Source organism: Erpetoichthys calabaricus, chromosome 2, assembly GCF_900747795.2.
Source record: "Erpetoichthys calabaricus chromosome 2, fErpCal1.3, whole genome shotgun sequence".
Lineage (NCBI taxonomy): Eukaryota > Metazoa > Chordata > Cladistia > Polypteriformes > Polypteridae > Erpetoichthys > Erpetoichthys calabaricus.
In genome coordinates, this window is record NC_041395.2 from 317,389,293 (window position 1) to 317,407,599 (window position 18,307).

The following is an 18,307-nucleotide window of genomic DNA, read 5'->3' on the forward strand; positions in this document are numbered from 1 at the left end:
CAAAGAGATGGACAGAGAAATGCAAACAAATCAATACGGCTGTTTGGCTTTTAAGTATGCAAAGCACCGCGGCACAAAGCTGTTGAAGGCGGCAGCTCACACCCCCTCCGTCAGGAGCAGAGAGAGAGAGAGAGAGACAGAGTTTGTTTTTCAATCAAAAATCAATACGTGCCCTTCGAGCTTTTAAGTATGCGAAGCACCGTGCAGCATGTCCCTTCACGAAGTAGCTGCACAGAAGGGAGCAACAAGAAGATAAACTTTCAGCATTTTTAGACGAGCGTCCGTATCGTCTAGGTGTGCGAACAGCCCCCCTGCTCAATCCCCCTACGTCAGGATCAGAGAATGTCAGCGCAAGAGAGAGAGAGAGAAAAGTAAGTTGGGTAGCTTCTCAGCCATCTGCCAATAGCGTCCCTTGTATGAAATCAACTGGGCAAACCAACTGAGGAAGCATGTACCAGAAATTAAAAGACCAATTGTCCGCAGAAATCCACGAACCAGCAAAAAATCCACGATATATATTTAAATATGCTTACATATAAAATCTGCGATAGAGTGAAGCCGCGAAAAGCGAAGTGCGATATAGTGAGGGATTACTGTACTTGTGCAACATGACAAGCTCATTTTACTATTCTTCATGGCTAATTCTTCATGGCTAGAGTATAGACATATTGAAATTTTTAAAGTTTTCAAAGTACTAATTTTATCATAGCATAAAGATTTCAAAAATAAGTTTTTTTACTCTGTTATTTTGTATTGAGGTTCCCTTCAAAAACTGTTACGTAGAATATGTAAAATGAAATTTAATTTTACAGATGTTCCAGATTATGTGCTGATATAAGCATGTATTTTTTGGAGTTCTGTTAATACCAGATGAAAGACATAACAATTAATTTATGTTCAAATTAAAAGATATTATAGCTATCATTAAAATATACATTTGTGTTAATTTATTAATAATTTCACACTACTCCGTACATGTGACTATATATAAACCTGTAATACATTTTTAGCATCTTAATATAAAATTCAAATACTTTAGTTCTTGATAAAAATCCAAAAAGTAACCACAAGTTACTGCTCTAATTATAAAATTTTGAAATACAGGGCTAAAATTTTTTTTTCTTTTATGTTTTAAACAGCAGCAAAAAAAGGGATGAAAACTCAAAAGTATATAAAATCTAAAAGAAAAAGACATAAATAGTATAATCTTTCTCTTTTAGGTTAAAGATACACAGCTGATCCACTTACAACTTAAGCATGCATATAAAACACAAAGGAAAACAAAGTTATGATCTGGGAAAAAGAAAGACAAGTGAACAGTCTGAAAGGGATGTATGACTGACAACTATTCCAACTACACTGCTCTTAGAATCTGTATTTAACTCATAAGTTTGTAATTAGCCAAAACCATACCACATTTTGAAAGGATCAATTCATACAAAACTACTATAACTTGAGTAATGCAGCTCAGAGGTTATAACTCAAACAAATGAAGGAATAATTTTTATCATAGCATTACATTTTCAAGGTCAAAGAAGAGCTTAGTTCTTAAGATATAAAAACAGTTTAATTATTAGCTGGTGCAGTGACAACTTGTTTCTTTAAAATAATGCTGAATCTTCACACTCAAGACATTTTTTACCCCACTACAATATACAGTGAATCTAGAAAGTATTCACAGCGCATCACTTTTTCCACCTTTTGTTATGTTACAGCCTTATTCCAAAATGGATTAAATTCATTTTTTTCCTCAGAATTCTGCACACAACACCCCATAATGACAACGTGAAAAAAGTTTACTTGAGGTTTTTGCAAATTTATTAAAAACAAAAAAACTGAGAAATCACATGTACATAAGTATTCACAGCCTTTGCTCAATACTTTGTCGATGCACCGTTGGCAAAAATTTCAGCCTCAAGTCTTTTTGAATATGATGCCACAAGCTTGGCCAGTTTCGCCCATTCCTCTTTGCAGCACCTCTCAAGCTCCATCAGGTTGGATGGGAAGCGTCGGTGCACAGCCATTTTAAGATCTCTCGAGAGATGTTCAATCGGATTCAAGTCTGGGCTCTGGCTGGGCCACTCAAGGACATTCACAGAGTTGTCCTGAAGCCACTCCTTTGATATCTTGGCTGTGTGCTTAGGGTTGTTGCCCTGCTGAAAGATGAACCGTCGCCCCAGTCTGAGGTCAAGAGCGCTCTGGAGCAGATTTTCATCCAGGATGTCTCTGTACATTGCTGCAATCATCTTTCCCTTTATCCTGACTAGTCTCCCAGTCCCTGCCGCTGAAAAACATTCCCACAGCATGATGCTGCCACCACCATGCTTCACTGTAGGGATGGTGCCAGGTTTCCTCCAAAGGTGACGCCTGGCATTCACACCAAAGAGTTCAATCTTTGTCTCATCAGACCAGAGAATTTTCTTTCTCATGGTCTGAGAGTCCTTCAGGTGCCTTTTGGCAAACTCCAGGCGGGCTGCCATGTGCCTTTTGCTAAGGAGTGGCTTCCGTCTGGCCACTCTACCACACAGGCCTGATTGGTGGATTGCTGCAGAGATGGTTGTCCTTCTGGAAGGTTCTCCTCTCTCCACAGAGGACCTCCGGAGCTCTGACAGAGTGACCATTGGGTTCTTGGTCACCTCCCTGACTAAGGCCCTTCTCCCCTGATCGCTCAGTTTAGATGGCCGGCCAGCTCTAGGAAGAGTCCTGGTGGTTTCGAACTTCTTCCACTTACGGGTGATGGAGGCCACTGTGCTCATTGGGACCTTCAAAGCAGCAGATATTTTTCTGTAACCTTCCCCAGATATGTGCCTCGAGACAATCCTGTCTCGGAGGTCTACAGACAATTCCATTGACTTCATGCTTGGTTTGTGCTCTGACATGAACTGTCAACTGTGGGGACCTTATATAGACAGGTGTGTGCCTTTCCAAATCATGTCCAGTCAACTGAATTTACCACAGGTGGACTCCAATTAAGCTGCAGAAACATCTCAAGGATGATCAGGGGAAACAGGATTCACCTGAGCTCAATTTCGAGCTTCACGGCAAAGGCTGTGAATACTTATGTACATGTGATTTCTCAATTTTTTTATTTTTAATAAACTTACAAAAACCTCAAGTAAACTTTTTTCACGTTGTCATTATGGGGTGTTGTGTGCAGAATTCTGAGGAAAAAAATGAATTTAATCCATTTTGGAATAAGGCTGTAACATAACAAAATGTGGAAAAAGTGATGCTCTGTGAATACTTTCCGGATGCACTGTATCTGGTAAAAGAGAACATTATTTTTTAACAAGGTATGGGCTCCTTCTGATAAAATCACTATATGTTGAATAAGTTATGTCCTGGACACATGAAAACAAACACAGGAATAAATACATATAGATTCAACTACATTAAGTGATAAGGCAGTTAATGAAGCATGGCAAGATGTTAAAAGTGGAAATTAAATGTGGAATATAGACAAAAATGATATTACTGGTCTGTATATTTGCAGAACACCAAAATTAACAAATAACTGCTGTTTATTTCTACAATATTATTTTCAGCATCAAACAGAAAATAAGTATAATTTTTCATTGGAAAAGGAAACTGAGAAAAAAAACACATTTTTGTTTGGTGCTAAACAAGAGGGAATATTCAAAATTAAAATTTCAACTTTCTCATTACTAAACTGTAAATTCAAACAATAATTTATTCTGATTCTACAAACTGGATTTTAGCTGAATATCAAATATAAAATGAACTGGCTAAAAACATTGCTGGTACCATGTGACACCAGTATTACTTAAAGCTGAATTCAGAATTAAGTCCTACTGACCAAAGGACAAAGCATGAACTATATAGTACAGAAACCAGTGTAGACAAATTTGGATTACTATATACAGGTTCAGGTTCGGTCATCATGTCAAAAAGTCTCTGCTTTACTACTTTAGGATCTGGAAGGAGGATACAACAATATTAGGTGTAGTTCCAAAGTGAATAGACCAAACCTCCAGGGACTAAAATGAATCAGCAACTGGGAAAAAAGACTAAAAGGACAAACTAAGCTAAGAGAGTCCAAATTAAAGTTTTTTTTAAAATAAAGGAGTAAATAAACCTCATGTCAGCAACTTTCTTAAAGTGCATTAAAAAAAACACAGCAGGAGGAAATGTGAAAATCTTTTTATGAATAAGGTTCAGACAAATACCTGAAAATACAGCTTTCCACATTGAAAATATTAAATATGCAACTATTTTCCTGATAAAGTGGGGGATACCTGTATCCCATTTTTCAAAGCTAATCTGTTAATTACCATTAATGTAACCTGAACATTTGTAAGCATTCCAGGACCTAATTTCTGTTCAAATAACATAAAAATAAAAGGATTACTTCTTTCACACAAAACCTAGTAAGACATTACACTTGATTAAATACTGCTCAAATATGCTTTATCGCTTCAAGTTTCACATTCAAAGTTTATGATTTTTCTTAGAATTTTTTCAGTCTTTTCTAGAACCATGATGCTCAGGAAAATGTTAAGGACAAATTCAAGCAAACATGTGAATAGCTGACTGAACTACAATCTCTGAGGGAAGCTTCAGTGACGGAGACTGTGATTGCACACCACCAGCATCCAGTCCTACCCCAAACATCTAGCCACACTCCATTCTACAAAATGCAGCAAGGTATTCTAGAAATGAGTGCAAAATCATTATGTGCTGGCATTACTGATGTACATTTAAAAATCATCTCAGACTCAACTTTTCAGAACTGCGAAAACTGTGCTCCACTATGCAAATTTTCTTAAGGAGAGTTTGTAATTTGGGGGAAGTATTTAACTACTTCAACTATCAATAATGAACTCATAGCTCTATGTGAATGTGCTGTTTTTATAAATAACATTACGTTGTTATGAATAATGCACAACTACTTTGAAAACATCCCTGGCACACCACTTTCTTGATGTGGTCAGGTGGCTTGCATGTCTCAGAGACCCCTAGAGCAATACTACCAGAGCTTTGGCTACTGGTAGGATCACCCAAGCCAGACATGTCAAAAGTTAGAGACCAGACAAATTGTGATCCTTGGCCATCCAGACTGTTTTGGGAACAGTGCTAATAACTCTGTCATGCAAAAATATGTTATATTATGAAAACAGCTATAAAGGTTACCGTAACTGTGTGCAACAGTCTTTCAGAGTCATCGCAAGATACTTGAAAGTCGAATGGAACCTTGTAGTATGAAGATGAAAGATCTAAGCACCAAATGTAAGACCACTGGTTGGATTATGGAATTTGTGCACTACTATGAGTCTAATAAGCTGGGACAAGTCACCTGAGAGGAGGCTTTACAATTTAAACACCTTAAGTGTTAGTCAGAGTTGATAGAATCTCGGGTAGAATGAAGACACAGACTAGAGAGGTAATATTGTACTTGGTGAAAGAGGTTAACCAGCATTTTATAGGAACCATTCTCCTAATAAAAGGAACATGAAGATTTCTTATGGAGTGGTCATCCATTAACAATAGAACTGTTGATTGTGATACGTGATCTGAATGCCAGGGTGGAAAGTAACAACGCCCACTTCAAAAGAATAATAGGGAAGCAGCATGGATACTGTGAAATGAATGAGAACAGTGAATGGTTGGTGGGACTTTGTGCAGAGTACAACCTACAGATAGAAGGGACACTCCTCCCACACTGGAATAGTCAAAAGTTGACATGGTACCCTCCCCCAAAGGCAGGAACAGTAACCAGATCACCCATCTGATGATAAATGGAAAGTGGAGGAGATCTCTTGCTTGGTGTTAAGGTGAGAAAGGTGCCACTGTGTACAGCAATCATCACCTTGTCACAGCTCTTTTGAAGATGATGCCGAGAAGGACAGAAAAAGGCACTCTAGGTGAGGATTAGGTACCAACACCTGGCCAACAAGAAAAATGCCTATGAGATGGGTGCTGCATCAGTCAACAAACAGTGACAGCATGTAACATCAGCATACCATCCAGATACCTGGCAGGCAACAGAGGAAAGAAGATCTTTGAAGAAAAAATTCATAGATGCCAAGGCCAAGAGGATGCAAGAATGATACAGACTGCAGTACACTGAAGTAGACAGAAAAGTGAAAAGAATGGTGAGAGTGGACAAATGTTCATATGCAGAGGACTATGAAAGCCACACAGAAGCAGCAGCTGGCAAAGATGAACAAGGTGGGGTCAACAAGGACCACAGGACCAATGGGATTCTAGTTTAGGACAAGCAAGGGAAACTGCTCATTATAGAAAAATATCAGGAAACTTTCTGGGTAGAACATTTCAGAGAAGTTCTGAACTAGCCACCACCAACAGAAGTAGTAAAACTAAAGGAAGAAGAAAACAGATCTTGAAGTCATAACACTCAACGTGACAAACAGGACTATCCAAACAATTAAGGCCTTAAAAAATAACAAAAGCATCAAGGCATAGCAACCTGAATGCAAAAATATTCAAAGCTGACCCTTGAGCTTGCGACCCAGATTCTGCAACCCTTATTTATACAGCTTTGATAGGTGAAGAAGGTACCTGAAGACTGGATCAAAGGCAAAAAAAATAAAATACTTATTTTAAAAAAAAAAAAAAAGAACACTCAATGACTGCAATAAGTGGCTGACAAACAATTAAGGAATGGACAAGCTGGGTTCTGCAAAGGAAGGGGGAGTACTAATCAGATCTTTGCACTAAGAAATACTATTGAGCAATACATTTAGGGGCAGAGGCAACTGTTCATAAATTTCGTTGACTTTCAGAAAGCTTCTGACAGTATTGACAGAGGCAGCCTCTGGTGCATTCCAAGAGCATATGGCATACCACAAAACATCTTCACTTATATTTTGGGAAGCAGTTGGGCAAGGCTGTGTGATGTCTGCCTTACTTTTCACCCTGGTCATCGTCTGGGTAATTCAGCATATGGATAAAGACTAAAATAAGTGGCCGCTGAAGGACACTCTTCTTCACACTTGTGGACCCTGACTTCGCTGATGACACTGCTTTACTGTCACATATTCACAACCAAATGCAAGATAAAACAAACTTACTGAACATGTTTGCACAAAAAGTAAGATTATAGATCACACAATTTAAGATGGATGTTATGACACTCAAAGTAGACAGGTGGACACCTTTTAAGATAAATGGAGAAGATCTTTCCATGACTGACACTTTCACCTACATAGGTAACATAGTGAGGCACGACGGAAGAACGAGCAGTGACATCTGAGGCAGACTGTCTCTTGGATGCTCAATAATGTGTGGAAATGCTTGCAGTACAATATCAACATGAAGCTAAGGCTGTCCCAGTCCTGTCTCCTGTCAACCCTTCTAACTGGATCTGAGTGTTGAAGGATGACAGAGGGTGACTTAACAAGCAGGATTTATTCCACACAAATTCTGGCCAAGAACCATATCTAATGATGATCTGCTTGAATGATGCTAGCTAGAAAACATGGCCAACATTGTGATGAAGATGGTGGAAATGGCTTAGCCATGTTATCAGAAGTAGAGGAAGTTCTACCATCAAAACCACACCCCCGTATTGGACCATTGAAAGGAATCACAAAAGGGGCTGGCCCAGGAACTTGTGGCAGTGTACTGTGAAGGCAGAGCTAAACTCTATGAACTACGACTGGATCGGCACTAAGAAACTGGCCCAGGACAGACAGCTATAGAAAGCCTTTGTTGCTGCTCTTATATTTCAGAAGTAGGAATAACAGGCAGTAAGTAAATACTTTGAAAACCATATAAAATAAAAAACTATTTACATAATTGGTCAGCAAAGTGGCTCCCACCAATTATAGCATTTTAAATCTATGGATGCAGCCTTCAAATTCCATGCTTTGCGTTTTTTGTTTGGGACCTTACGTGGATTTTTAGTTACTGCATGGATTTTTGTCACACGTTCACAAACATGCAAATTGTGGTTCATCTGCCCTAGTTTGAATGCATTAGTGTGTCCCACTATGACACTGGGTTGCCAACTGCTGTGGGGATCAGCTCCAGCACAGAAGATTCTGAATTGGATTAACAAGGTTTGAAAATATGCTTAAAAAACATTATATAAATTCACTTAATCCCATTAGATGGTTGCAGTGATCTTGAGACAATCCCACCAACATTGGGATTTCCAAATAAACAGGACACAGAAAAACAAGTTCATTTATTGATTTCCATTTTTGTGATTAAATTTCTATTGAAACATATAAAAAAATATAAAACTGAATTTGACACAATGGATTTAAAAAGAAAAAAGTAACTAATACGGAGGGAAAATTTAACAGATGCCAGCAATGACACCAGGGAAAGCAGCATCCACACCCCACAGGCTGGAAAGTAAAAAGACTAAAAGGAAAGGCTGAAAGTATTTAAACATTCCCCATGTCACCAGTCAGGTACAATCTAGCTCTTGACCATCTATGCAACATAATACTACTTCTCAATGCTGAAACAAGTTACCCATTATTTCAGGATGCAGTGAATTCTATAAGAACCAGGTTGTAGAAAAGGGGCTTTCAGAAACCATAAGAGAAAATCTCAAAGATTTCTAGCACTAGACCCATATCAAGGAGAAAAGCCTCCACTGTACAGAGGTGTTAGGGAAAACAGAGAGTTTCAGGGATAGCAAAACGTGATGTGAAAGTGGACATTAACATAGTCAGAGATAAAGGCCAGAAAGAGGAGTGTGAGAGAATAATTTGGATATAACAATAGTTAAGTATCTTGATATACCTTCCACATTAAAATAAAAAATTTATCTTAGAAGTATAAATGGTTAATAAATGTCAGAAATCTGTTCAAGAATATCAGGAAACCTGACAAAGGTCAAGTGAACAACAAAGACAAGGATATATGAGGAGAAGGTTTATGTAGAACATCAAATGAACTAAATGATGACTAACAGAACAACACATGCCATGTACACAACAAAACTGGACAGTTGTCACATACACAGAAATTTCAAGGGTGATGGTAAACCTAAAGGTTTAAGAACAACATGAGTATGATAAATAGACTTTTATTTACTAAGTTATCTGGGTGTGTAAGCCAATGAACCAATCAAGAGTAAATGTCAGGTGTTGTATATGCATTAACCAGAACTAATATGTAAATTTTAACCAGCACTATTATGTAAATTCAGTTGTTCATAAAATGGTCCTCTGCCCTTATTTCTTTGACCATTCCGATCAACTTGTAACAGACTGCTGTGAAGAATTCTCCCTCTTCAGCATTTGTTGAGTGCTAATTCAAGACCCAATGGATAAGCTTTATGCTGCAAGGTTTCTGACTCAAGGAGGTTTAATCAACTTGACCTAATAGAGGATTAGTTTCTTTCTTTAATTAATAATGTAATTTCTACCACAGGATACAGTTCCAAAACAGGTGGAAAGGGCATTTAAAAAGCAAGATGTAAAAGATGTAAAACTGAGTAAGTTGAATATATGAGGTTTTTGATGCAAGTTTTTTCTTTTCTTCTTTATATAAAGGTATTCCAGGATAAAGGAGGAGTAAAAGTAAGAACATATTTCAAGCAGAGTATAGTAATAACATTTGCTGAATTTTTGATTTGTTAGTATTTTGTATATGTTTTTAAACTTAGTCATTTAGTTTTTGGGTGCACAATAAATTAAATGAACTGTACATACCATGCCATACATCTGATGTTGGATCCACGTTATATAATCATTTTTAATGTCCAGAAGGTTCTGTAGCTCATGAATATAGAATTTATCATACTGAATTATTTGTGAAGCTTTTTCATTAACCTATTAAAAAAAGAACATTCTATTAACAGAAGATCTTTCATTGCAAGGTATGAAACAGCAAGAAATGAACACAAAGCAAGACTTACTGGTTAAATTCTTATATACAAATGGTAAACAAAGCATTCCTCAAATGTTATTAGAAATAACTCATTCAATTTTCATATTAGGGCAAGTGCTTTGTAAACACCTATGGAATGCATTTCATAATGAGGCAATATAGAAATATCTTAATTGGTTAATTTGAGTTGGAATAAAGAAGGCTTAGAGAATTTATGAAACCTAAGGAAGAATTAAAGAGAGATTTCAGTTCTAAAACAAGTGGAAATAGAAAACAGAAAATTTACGAAAAATAGGCTAAACATGTTTACTTGTCTAGTGCAATAGATAATAAATGTATTAATCTTGAAATCACTGAGGCTTTTGCCTTCCCAAAGTGAAATACTTGCAGTATATTTTTATGACTGACCAGCTACTTAAGAATAACTTACTAATTTGTTATCATTACAGTGTGTTTTTCATGTAGATGTTCGTAAATATATATCTCTCAAAAGTCTCAAAATCCAGTTTGGCATAGAAATAGGACTGGACAGAACAACACATTTTTCTGGATTCTATTCTTTATAGATGTGTGTTTCACTGCCTGTTAAAAATGTGCATGGTGAGAAAAAAATAGCAAGAAACAGAATCTTTGCATTTATTTTGCTCACTGTTTTTGTAATTGTCTGTTTGATTCATCATTTATAAAATGGTCAGATTTTTCTACTGCCATGCTTCTGCTTTTTGGTAACTTGTATACTAACTAAAAATGTAAGCACTTCTCCAGCGCTTTAAAATTATCATTTGTTCCTGATCTAGTTCCATTTCACTGATGAACCCGGGATCCCTGATTTGCTGCTGTTACGTAATAAAACTGTTAAGCATTTATCTTAGCAAGCAAAATCTGGGTTCCTTTCTCATTAAACATAACGGGAAAAACTACCATATTTCTGAATTTCCTTTTATTATTCTAACAACTACGGCGGCACGGTGGCACAGTGGTAGCGCTGCTGCCTCACAGTTAGGAGACCCAGGTTCGCTTCCCGGGTCCTCCCTGCATGGAGTTTGCATGTTCTCCCCTGTGTCTGCGTGGGTTTTCTCCGTGCGCTCAGGTTTCCTCCCACAGTCCAGAGACATGCAGGTTAGATGGATTGGCGATTCTAAATTGGCCCTAGTGTGTGCTTGGTGTGTGTGTGTGTGTCCTGCGGTGGGTTGGCACCCTGCCCAGGATTGGTTCCTGCCTTGTGCCCTGTGTTGGCTGGGATTGACTCCAGCAGACCCCCGTGACCCTGTGTTCGGATTCAGCGGGTTGGAAAATGGATGGATGGATGGATTCTAACAACTTTGAAATCAACACCTTAAATAGCGTGTTCCGTACCAGAAATGCTACCTCAAACAACAAGCATCTTTTGGAGGCTACTGGCTTGACACACAATTCTAAATCAAGGGCAAAAGGAAATAGAAGTATCAAGGTTACAGGTGTTATATTTTTGCTGCACATATAAAGGAGGAAAAGAATCCTGTTTAATACTGTATTGTTATTCTTAGACCAGTGTCCCCCTGCATTTTTTATTTACCTTTCAGAAACGTTTTTTTTTTTTTTTGTTTTTACTGTACTTTTTTTTGTTTACTTACTGGCAGAATTTTTAAGTTGCTCTTAAAGAAAGCATTTGCAAAATAAAATATAAGGAGGAGGGAATACTTTAAAAACACTGAAATGCGACATTTAAAGTAAACTCTCCATATGCCTTGATGTGTATAAAATACTAGTTGTGGAATATAAAATCACATTAGACACAGTTGTTTTAGATTTTCTATTTGGAGAACCACAAGGTTAACTGAAAAATATAGGACAGAAAGTAGGGATTTAGCCGAAATACCGATGGTGGCTTTTAATTGCTCAGGACACTGACACTCTGATTAAAAATGGTTCTCTAATAAAAGCATATAAAGAAATATTTTCATCTCGCAGCATCGTTAATATGTATATGGAAATTATTTTTACAAGTAGTGTAAATCATGCCATGATGCAAATAGAATTACATGCAGAAGTGCACATTTTAAACTATGGTTTAATTTGTTACGTGTGCATAATACACAGCTATGAAGAATATGCTTTTAAAGTGTAGAAAAAATGCTTATATATACATATTATATATACATATTATACATACATTGTCACGCTTGGGTTACAAAATTGCACAGAAGACCAGTGGAAGTTGAAGAAACTCGGAATTTTTATTCAGATACTGCAAACAAACATTTATCTTTTAAAAGTGTTTCAAACATGCTCCTTGAAAGAGTTTACATCTCCGCTTTGGAGGAATACGTGCGAGGAGCACCAGAGGTCTGAGAGAGAGAAAGAAGCAGAAAATCCATTTTTAACCACAGAGAGAAGTCGGCACAGGCTTTTTGACAAGGCGGAGTAGCGCGTGGGAGGCAGATTACGTGACAGAGCCGGCCAGAAGGAAAAGGAGAAATGTGAAGGTAGTCTGTTTATGTTTCCTAGGGCTTTTTCCAGGGGCGTCTGTGTCTTTTTGGGGGTAGGATTAGCTTCGCAGCTCACAACATATTTTATATATATATATATATATATATATATATATATAGTCCTGATCAAAAGTTTAAGACCACTTGAAAAATGGCAAAAAATCATATTTTGCATGGTTGGATCTTAACAAGGTTCCAAGCACAGCTTCAACATGCAACAAGAAGAAATGGGAGTGAGACAAAACAGTTTTTGAGCATTCAATTAATTGAAAATAACAATTAAATTGAAACAGGCTGTTTTACAGCTGATCAAAATTTTAGGACCACATGCCTTTAAAAGGCCAAATCTGTGCAAAGATGTGGATTCATTGTCATTTTCTGTCAGGTAGTCACACGTTCTGATGGCAAAGGCAAAAAAAACTCTCTCTTTTTGAACGTGGTCGGGTTGTTGAACTGCATAAGCAGAGTCTCTCACAGCGCGCCATCGCTGCTGAGGTGGGACGCAGTAAGACAGTCATTTGGAATTTCTTAAATGATCCTGAGGGTTATGGAACAAAAAAGTCAAGTGGAAGACCCAAAAAAATTTCACCAGCATTGAGCCGGAGGATCCAATTGGCTGTCCGTCAAGACACTGGACGATCCTCGACCCAAATTAAGGCCGTTACTGGTGCTGACTGCAGCCCCATAACCATCAGACGGCATCTGAGACTGAAGGGCTTCAAAAACAAAAAACGTCTTCAAAGACCTTGTCTCCTTGAACGCCACAGAACTGCTCGTTTGGACTTTGCAAGAGAGCACCAAACATGGGACATTCAAAGGTGGAAGAAAGTTTTATTCTCTGATGAGAAAAAATTTAACCTTGATGGTCCTGATGGTTTCCAACGTTACTGGCATGACAAGCAGATCCCACCCGAGATGTTTTCTACGCGCCACAGTGGAGGTGGCGCCATAATGGTCTGGGGTGCTTTTTCCTTCAGTGGAACAATGGAACTTCAGGAAGTGCAGGGGCGTCAAACGGCCGCTGGCTATGTCCAGATGTTGCAGAGAGCATTCCTCATGACTGAGGGCCCTCGTCTGTGTGGTAACGACTGGGTTTTTCAACAGGACAACGCTACAGTACACAATGCCCACAGTACAAGGGACTTCTTCCAGGAAAATTACATCACTCTTTTGGCCCATCCTGCTTTTTCAAGTGGTCTTAAACTTTTGATCACAACTGTATAAATGATGCCCATATGCTTAGGTCTGAAATGTGTCGTTTTGAACTTTCTGCGAGTGGTTCTTACCACTTGGAGAAATGTTCCCACTCACCTCATGGAAACGCTTGCATCAAGCATGCCGCAACGAATTTTTGAAGTGATCAACAATAACGGTGGAACTACTCAGTACTGAGTTCATGTTTGGAAGTTTGATTTCTGTTTTGGGGGGGTTTATGGGTTTTTTTTGGAGGTGTGGTCTTAAACTTTTGATCAGCTGTAAAACAGCCTGTTTCAATTTAATCATTGTTTTCATTAAATTGCATGCTCAACAAATGTTTTGTCTCACTCCCATTTCTTCTTGTTGCATATTGAAGCTCTACTTGGAACCTTGTTAAGATCCAACCATGCAAAATATGCTTTTTTGCCATTTTTCAAGTGGTCTTAAACTTTTGATCAAGACTGTATATATATATATATATATATATATATTTGCAGTTGGAGATCCACGAAGGGAGAAAAAACGAATCACGTATCATAAAATAGTTTTATTCCTGAGCTTTCAACCCCTATCAGGGGTCTTCATCAGAGGATAATGCTTAGACTTACAAGAATCAAAGGCAATATATAGCAACACATTCAGGGGGGGGGGGTTTGGGTGGGTGGAGGTGACTAAGTCAGTATGATCGGGGGGGGGGGGGGTTGTACAGTTAAATTATTGTGTACATGTCCTTCTTAAGTTGGCTAATATGGAAGAGAAGGTCTGTGATACGGTTTGCATATTTGCAGCTGGAGATCCACAAAGGGAGAAAAAATGAATCACGTATCATAAAGTAGTTTTTATTCCTGAGCTTTCAACTGTGTCCTATGTCAGCAGTATACATAGGACAAACTTCAAAAAGAATCGCAACACGTATACAGGAACATCGCAACGCCGTCAGAAGAAAGGACTCACTTTCATTGATCTACACTAGAGGTGGGCGGTATGACCAAAATTCTATATCACGGTATTTTTCTAAATTCTGCTGGTTTCACGGTATTAGACGGTATTTTTTTCCCCATGCATGAGTGGATGTTAACCACATTTTCCACTGCAATTACTGTAGTAGACTGGCTAAGAATAACCTATTCGACTGTTATGAGAATTGTACATTGTACAAAAAGACATTTTAATGTGCACACAAGTATTAATCCAGGTTTGCATGGCCCCATAAAGTGATAGTTTTCAAGGGGGTGGCACTAAAGAGAAGGAATCACATTGCATGACAGATGCAGTCAAAATATAGAACCTTTTAATTGAACAAATTTTGCAAAAGCTTAAACTATGATTTTGATAACATATTTTCAACCATCCAAAGAGAGATTTAGACTTAGTAAAATATCCAGAGGTGTTTGTCAAAAGTTGGACTGCACTGAACACGTCTTAGAAAAGGAATAAATAGTAAATATTTTTTGTAAACCAACTACACTTTCTGTTAATGTTAACAATCTCTGTCCACTGACACATTAAAGTGACTTTTTAAACAATTTTACCATCATTAAACTGCATAATATTTAAACTAATAAATAATAACAATAAAATACATAATAGTATTACTGATAGTTGCACCATTACTTCAAGGCTTCAAGCCCAGGTGCATTACACAGTATTCACCAAATTAAAATAAAATAAAACAAGTGCAACTTGGTGATGACATCTTACCAACTGTACCATCATTTAGGCAAACTGCATTAATATAGACCTTGCTTCAAGGTAAGCTATATACATAAATAATAAAACTGCAACTTGCATTTATAATGCTGTTTGTGGTATAGCCCTATGGAAGCGCATTTGGGCCACTGTGAAGAAAAAAAAATATGGACACGGAAGAAAAAAACAAACTATATGTCGAGAATAAATTCAACATGTTGACTTTATTCTTGACATTTCCACTTTAACGTTGACGCTTATGTCAAGATTAAAGTCGACATTTCCACTTTATTCTCATAGTTTATTTTATAATTAAAGTAGAATGTTGTAAACTAAACTTCATCCTAAAATCAATGTTTATTAGATTTTCTCAAACCCCGTCATAAGTTAATGCAGCACATCAAATACTTTGTGTTAAGTGTTCCCCAACCCAGTCGTTAATCACTACGCTTCTTAAACTGACTTCCTCCGCACTAAGAGCAGGCGCCTGCAGCAATCACCACACAGAATCCATTCACTTCATGATATTCCCGCTCTCTACTAAAACCCCAGTTCCTATCTTTCCTTTTTCTTTCTCCACATTACCAATCACCACACGATAAACGTCTTTGTGAAATTAAAACTAGTTATTAACTTAGCCGACGGAGTGTTCAGAACTTTAAAAATATCTTCATTATACATGTTTAATTATGCCATCCATTCAGAGTTGCGCCCATCTCTGAACGAGTCGCCAGCACATTGCAGGATGAATTCAAGCAAAACATACACTAGCAAGAACAAAAACAAGTACAACTTGGCTTGCAGTATTATCCAGTAGTATAGAAACAATATTTACACACCTTTTAAAACTAAAGTATCTCCAGGCGACGGACGCGACTCCTTTTTTTTGGCAAAAGTTCTTCTGTTGTTCATGTTCAACTTTATCGTCGGCTTCAGTTTCGGAATGCTCTCTGTCCATTTTTCACATTTCACAGAACTTTAATTTATTTGCACATTTATTTATTTATTTATTTATTTTATTTTGTCCGAAATAGTCCTCCATATACCTATGCTACCGCCCACTATTTGGTGGTGTAGCAATGAAAAACAGCCCTAGTGCAACAAATCTGTGTTTAGCGGTGTAGCAGTGAAAAAGGTCCCCACTTGAACAGTTTCCCGCTGCGCCACGTTCCGAACGTCGTTTAGGCAATTTAAACCGGTGTTGCGGTATAAGAAAAATCCATATCATAAAAAAAATAAACGGTTTTCGGTATGAACCGGTATACCGCCCAGCACTAATCTACACGCATACTAAATCAACAGGACATACATTTAACTGGGACAATGTACAAGTAAAATTTAAGGCCAGTACTAAAAGTGCCAGAGAGCTGGCCGAATCTTGGCTATCAAATGAGAATGCCATCAACAGACACTTGGACATAAATCCAGCAGATGCAAACTTAAGAAGAACATGTTCATAATAAATAAACTGTACACCCAATACCCCCCCCAATCACAATGACTTAGCCACCCCCCCCACGTAATGTTTTGCTATATATTGCCTTTGATTGTTGTAAGTCTAAGCATTATCCTCTGATGAAGACCCCTGGCAGGGGTTGAAAGTTCAGGAATAAAAACTACTTTATGATACGCGATTCATTTTTTCTCCCTTTGTGGATGTCCAGCTGCAAATATTATATATATATATATATATATATATATATATATATATATATATATATATATATATATATATATATATATACACACACACATTCATATATGGTTTATCATTGGTTTAGTTGGTCATCTCAAGCAACTTTTCTTTTGTGGTACTGCAGCCTAGAGAAACTATTTTCATTTATTAAATTGCCTTACAAGTGTGTCGATTAGTATAAAAAGTATTTTCAAATGTGAATGAACAAAAAAAAAATGAAGACCTTGGAATAAAACTGATCTTTGGAGATAAATTGCAACATATGAACATGCATGTACTTTATGAAGAACAAGAATAATATTGTAGATTGTTGCCTTTGAAAGACACATTAAAGCCCTTATGCCAAGGTGTAATTTGTACTTCTTAGCATTTATATACTGAGGTGAGCACAATGCAGGCACTTTTGTACATGTGGCTTTTATCAAGGTCAGCCTCATATTTTCACCATAATTGGAATGCACATCATGCTCATCTGGTTGATTTGCTAAACTGTGAGCTGCATGTGCAGCAAGCTCCCACTTACAAGCACTGCAAACCTTTCTGGAGCAATGTCATATGTAGGTGTTACTGATGGATCTGAACTGTAAATAGGGTAGAGCTTCTCAATGCAGCAGACAATCTTTGTAAATAATTGTTATTCATGAAAACTGTCATATAAAATACAGAGTTGTCCACAAAATGTTATGTTCTGCTCAGGTTCCAGAGTAAGTTATGCCCACAATGGATATCACAGATATTAACAAATATACAGTAAATTTTTAATTGCAAATTTAAGATGTTTACCTAGAATTCTTTAAACAAAATGTGAAAATCTACAACCTGAAGCTCAGTTTACTGCCAGTCAAATTCAAAATTCACTTCCACTAAAACAAAAAATTTTGTACCCTGTTTGCAGTAGTAAGATTTTTAGAAAGGTAAGCCTTAAAATTAATTAAGGAATTTGGCCTGCAGATGTAGCCTCTCACCCTGTGAAATATCCCCAGGACCTTCAAGGCAGCATGCAGGAACCTATTGAAGATGGGCTGCTCAGAATGAGGAATTCCAATCTTCTGCTTTTTCAGAAGGCTCACGACTACTTCCTTGTACAACTCAACCATCCTTACGAAAGCAGGAGGTTCAAGCATCGACCACCAGTTTTCTATCAAATACAACCAACAACAATTTCACGTATATTGTTCCTGAACTTTTATAATGATTATTATATAATCACTTAATCAATGCTCTGGATTACTGGGAACTTTTAATGTCATGAGCATAAAGCATCTTCAAACATAATTAAATTATGTTAATCTTTGAAGTACATAGAAGTCCAGTAACAACTGATACATTGTACTGTGAGACTTGTTAATAATACACAGTATTAATACATACATTATATCAATCATAATTTTTGTATTTGTACATTGTAATTACAGTTCCATGCAAA

General features: G+C 37.3%; 1 protein-coding gene across 2 annotated transcripts in view; it reads right to left on the reverse strand.

The window, feature by feature from the left end:
• The window catches only part of herc4 (HECT and RLD domain containing E3 ubiquitin protein ligase 4), a 139,718-nt gene that overhangs the window by 29,554 nt on the left and 91,857 nt on the right, over positions 1-18,307 (reverse strand). For both annotated transcript variants that reach the window (XM_051923411.1, XM_051923410.1), the window contains exons 14-15: positions 17,847-18,019; positions 9,654-9,773 (exon numbers count right to left, since the gene is read on the reverse strand). In XM_051923411.1, coding sequence (XP_051779371.1) covers positions 9,654-9,773; positions 17,847-18,019 — 293 coding nt within the window. The remainder of the gene's footprint in view (positions 1-9,653; positions 9,774-17,846; positions 18,020-18,307) is intronic.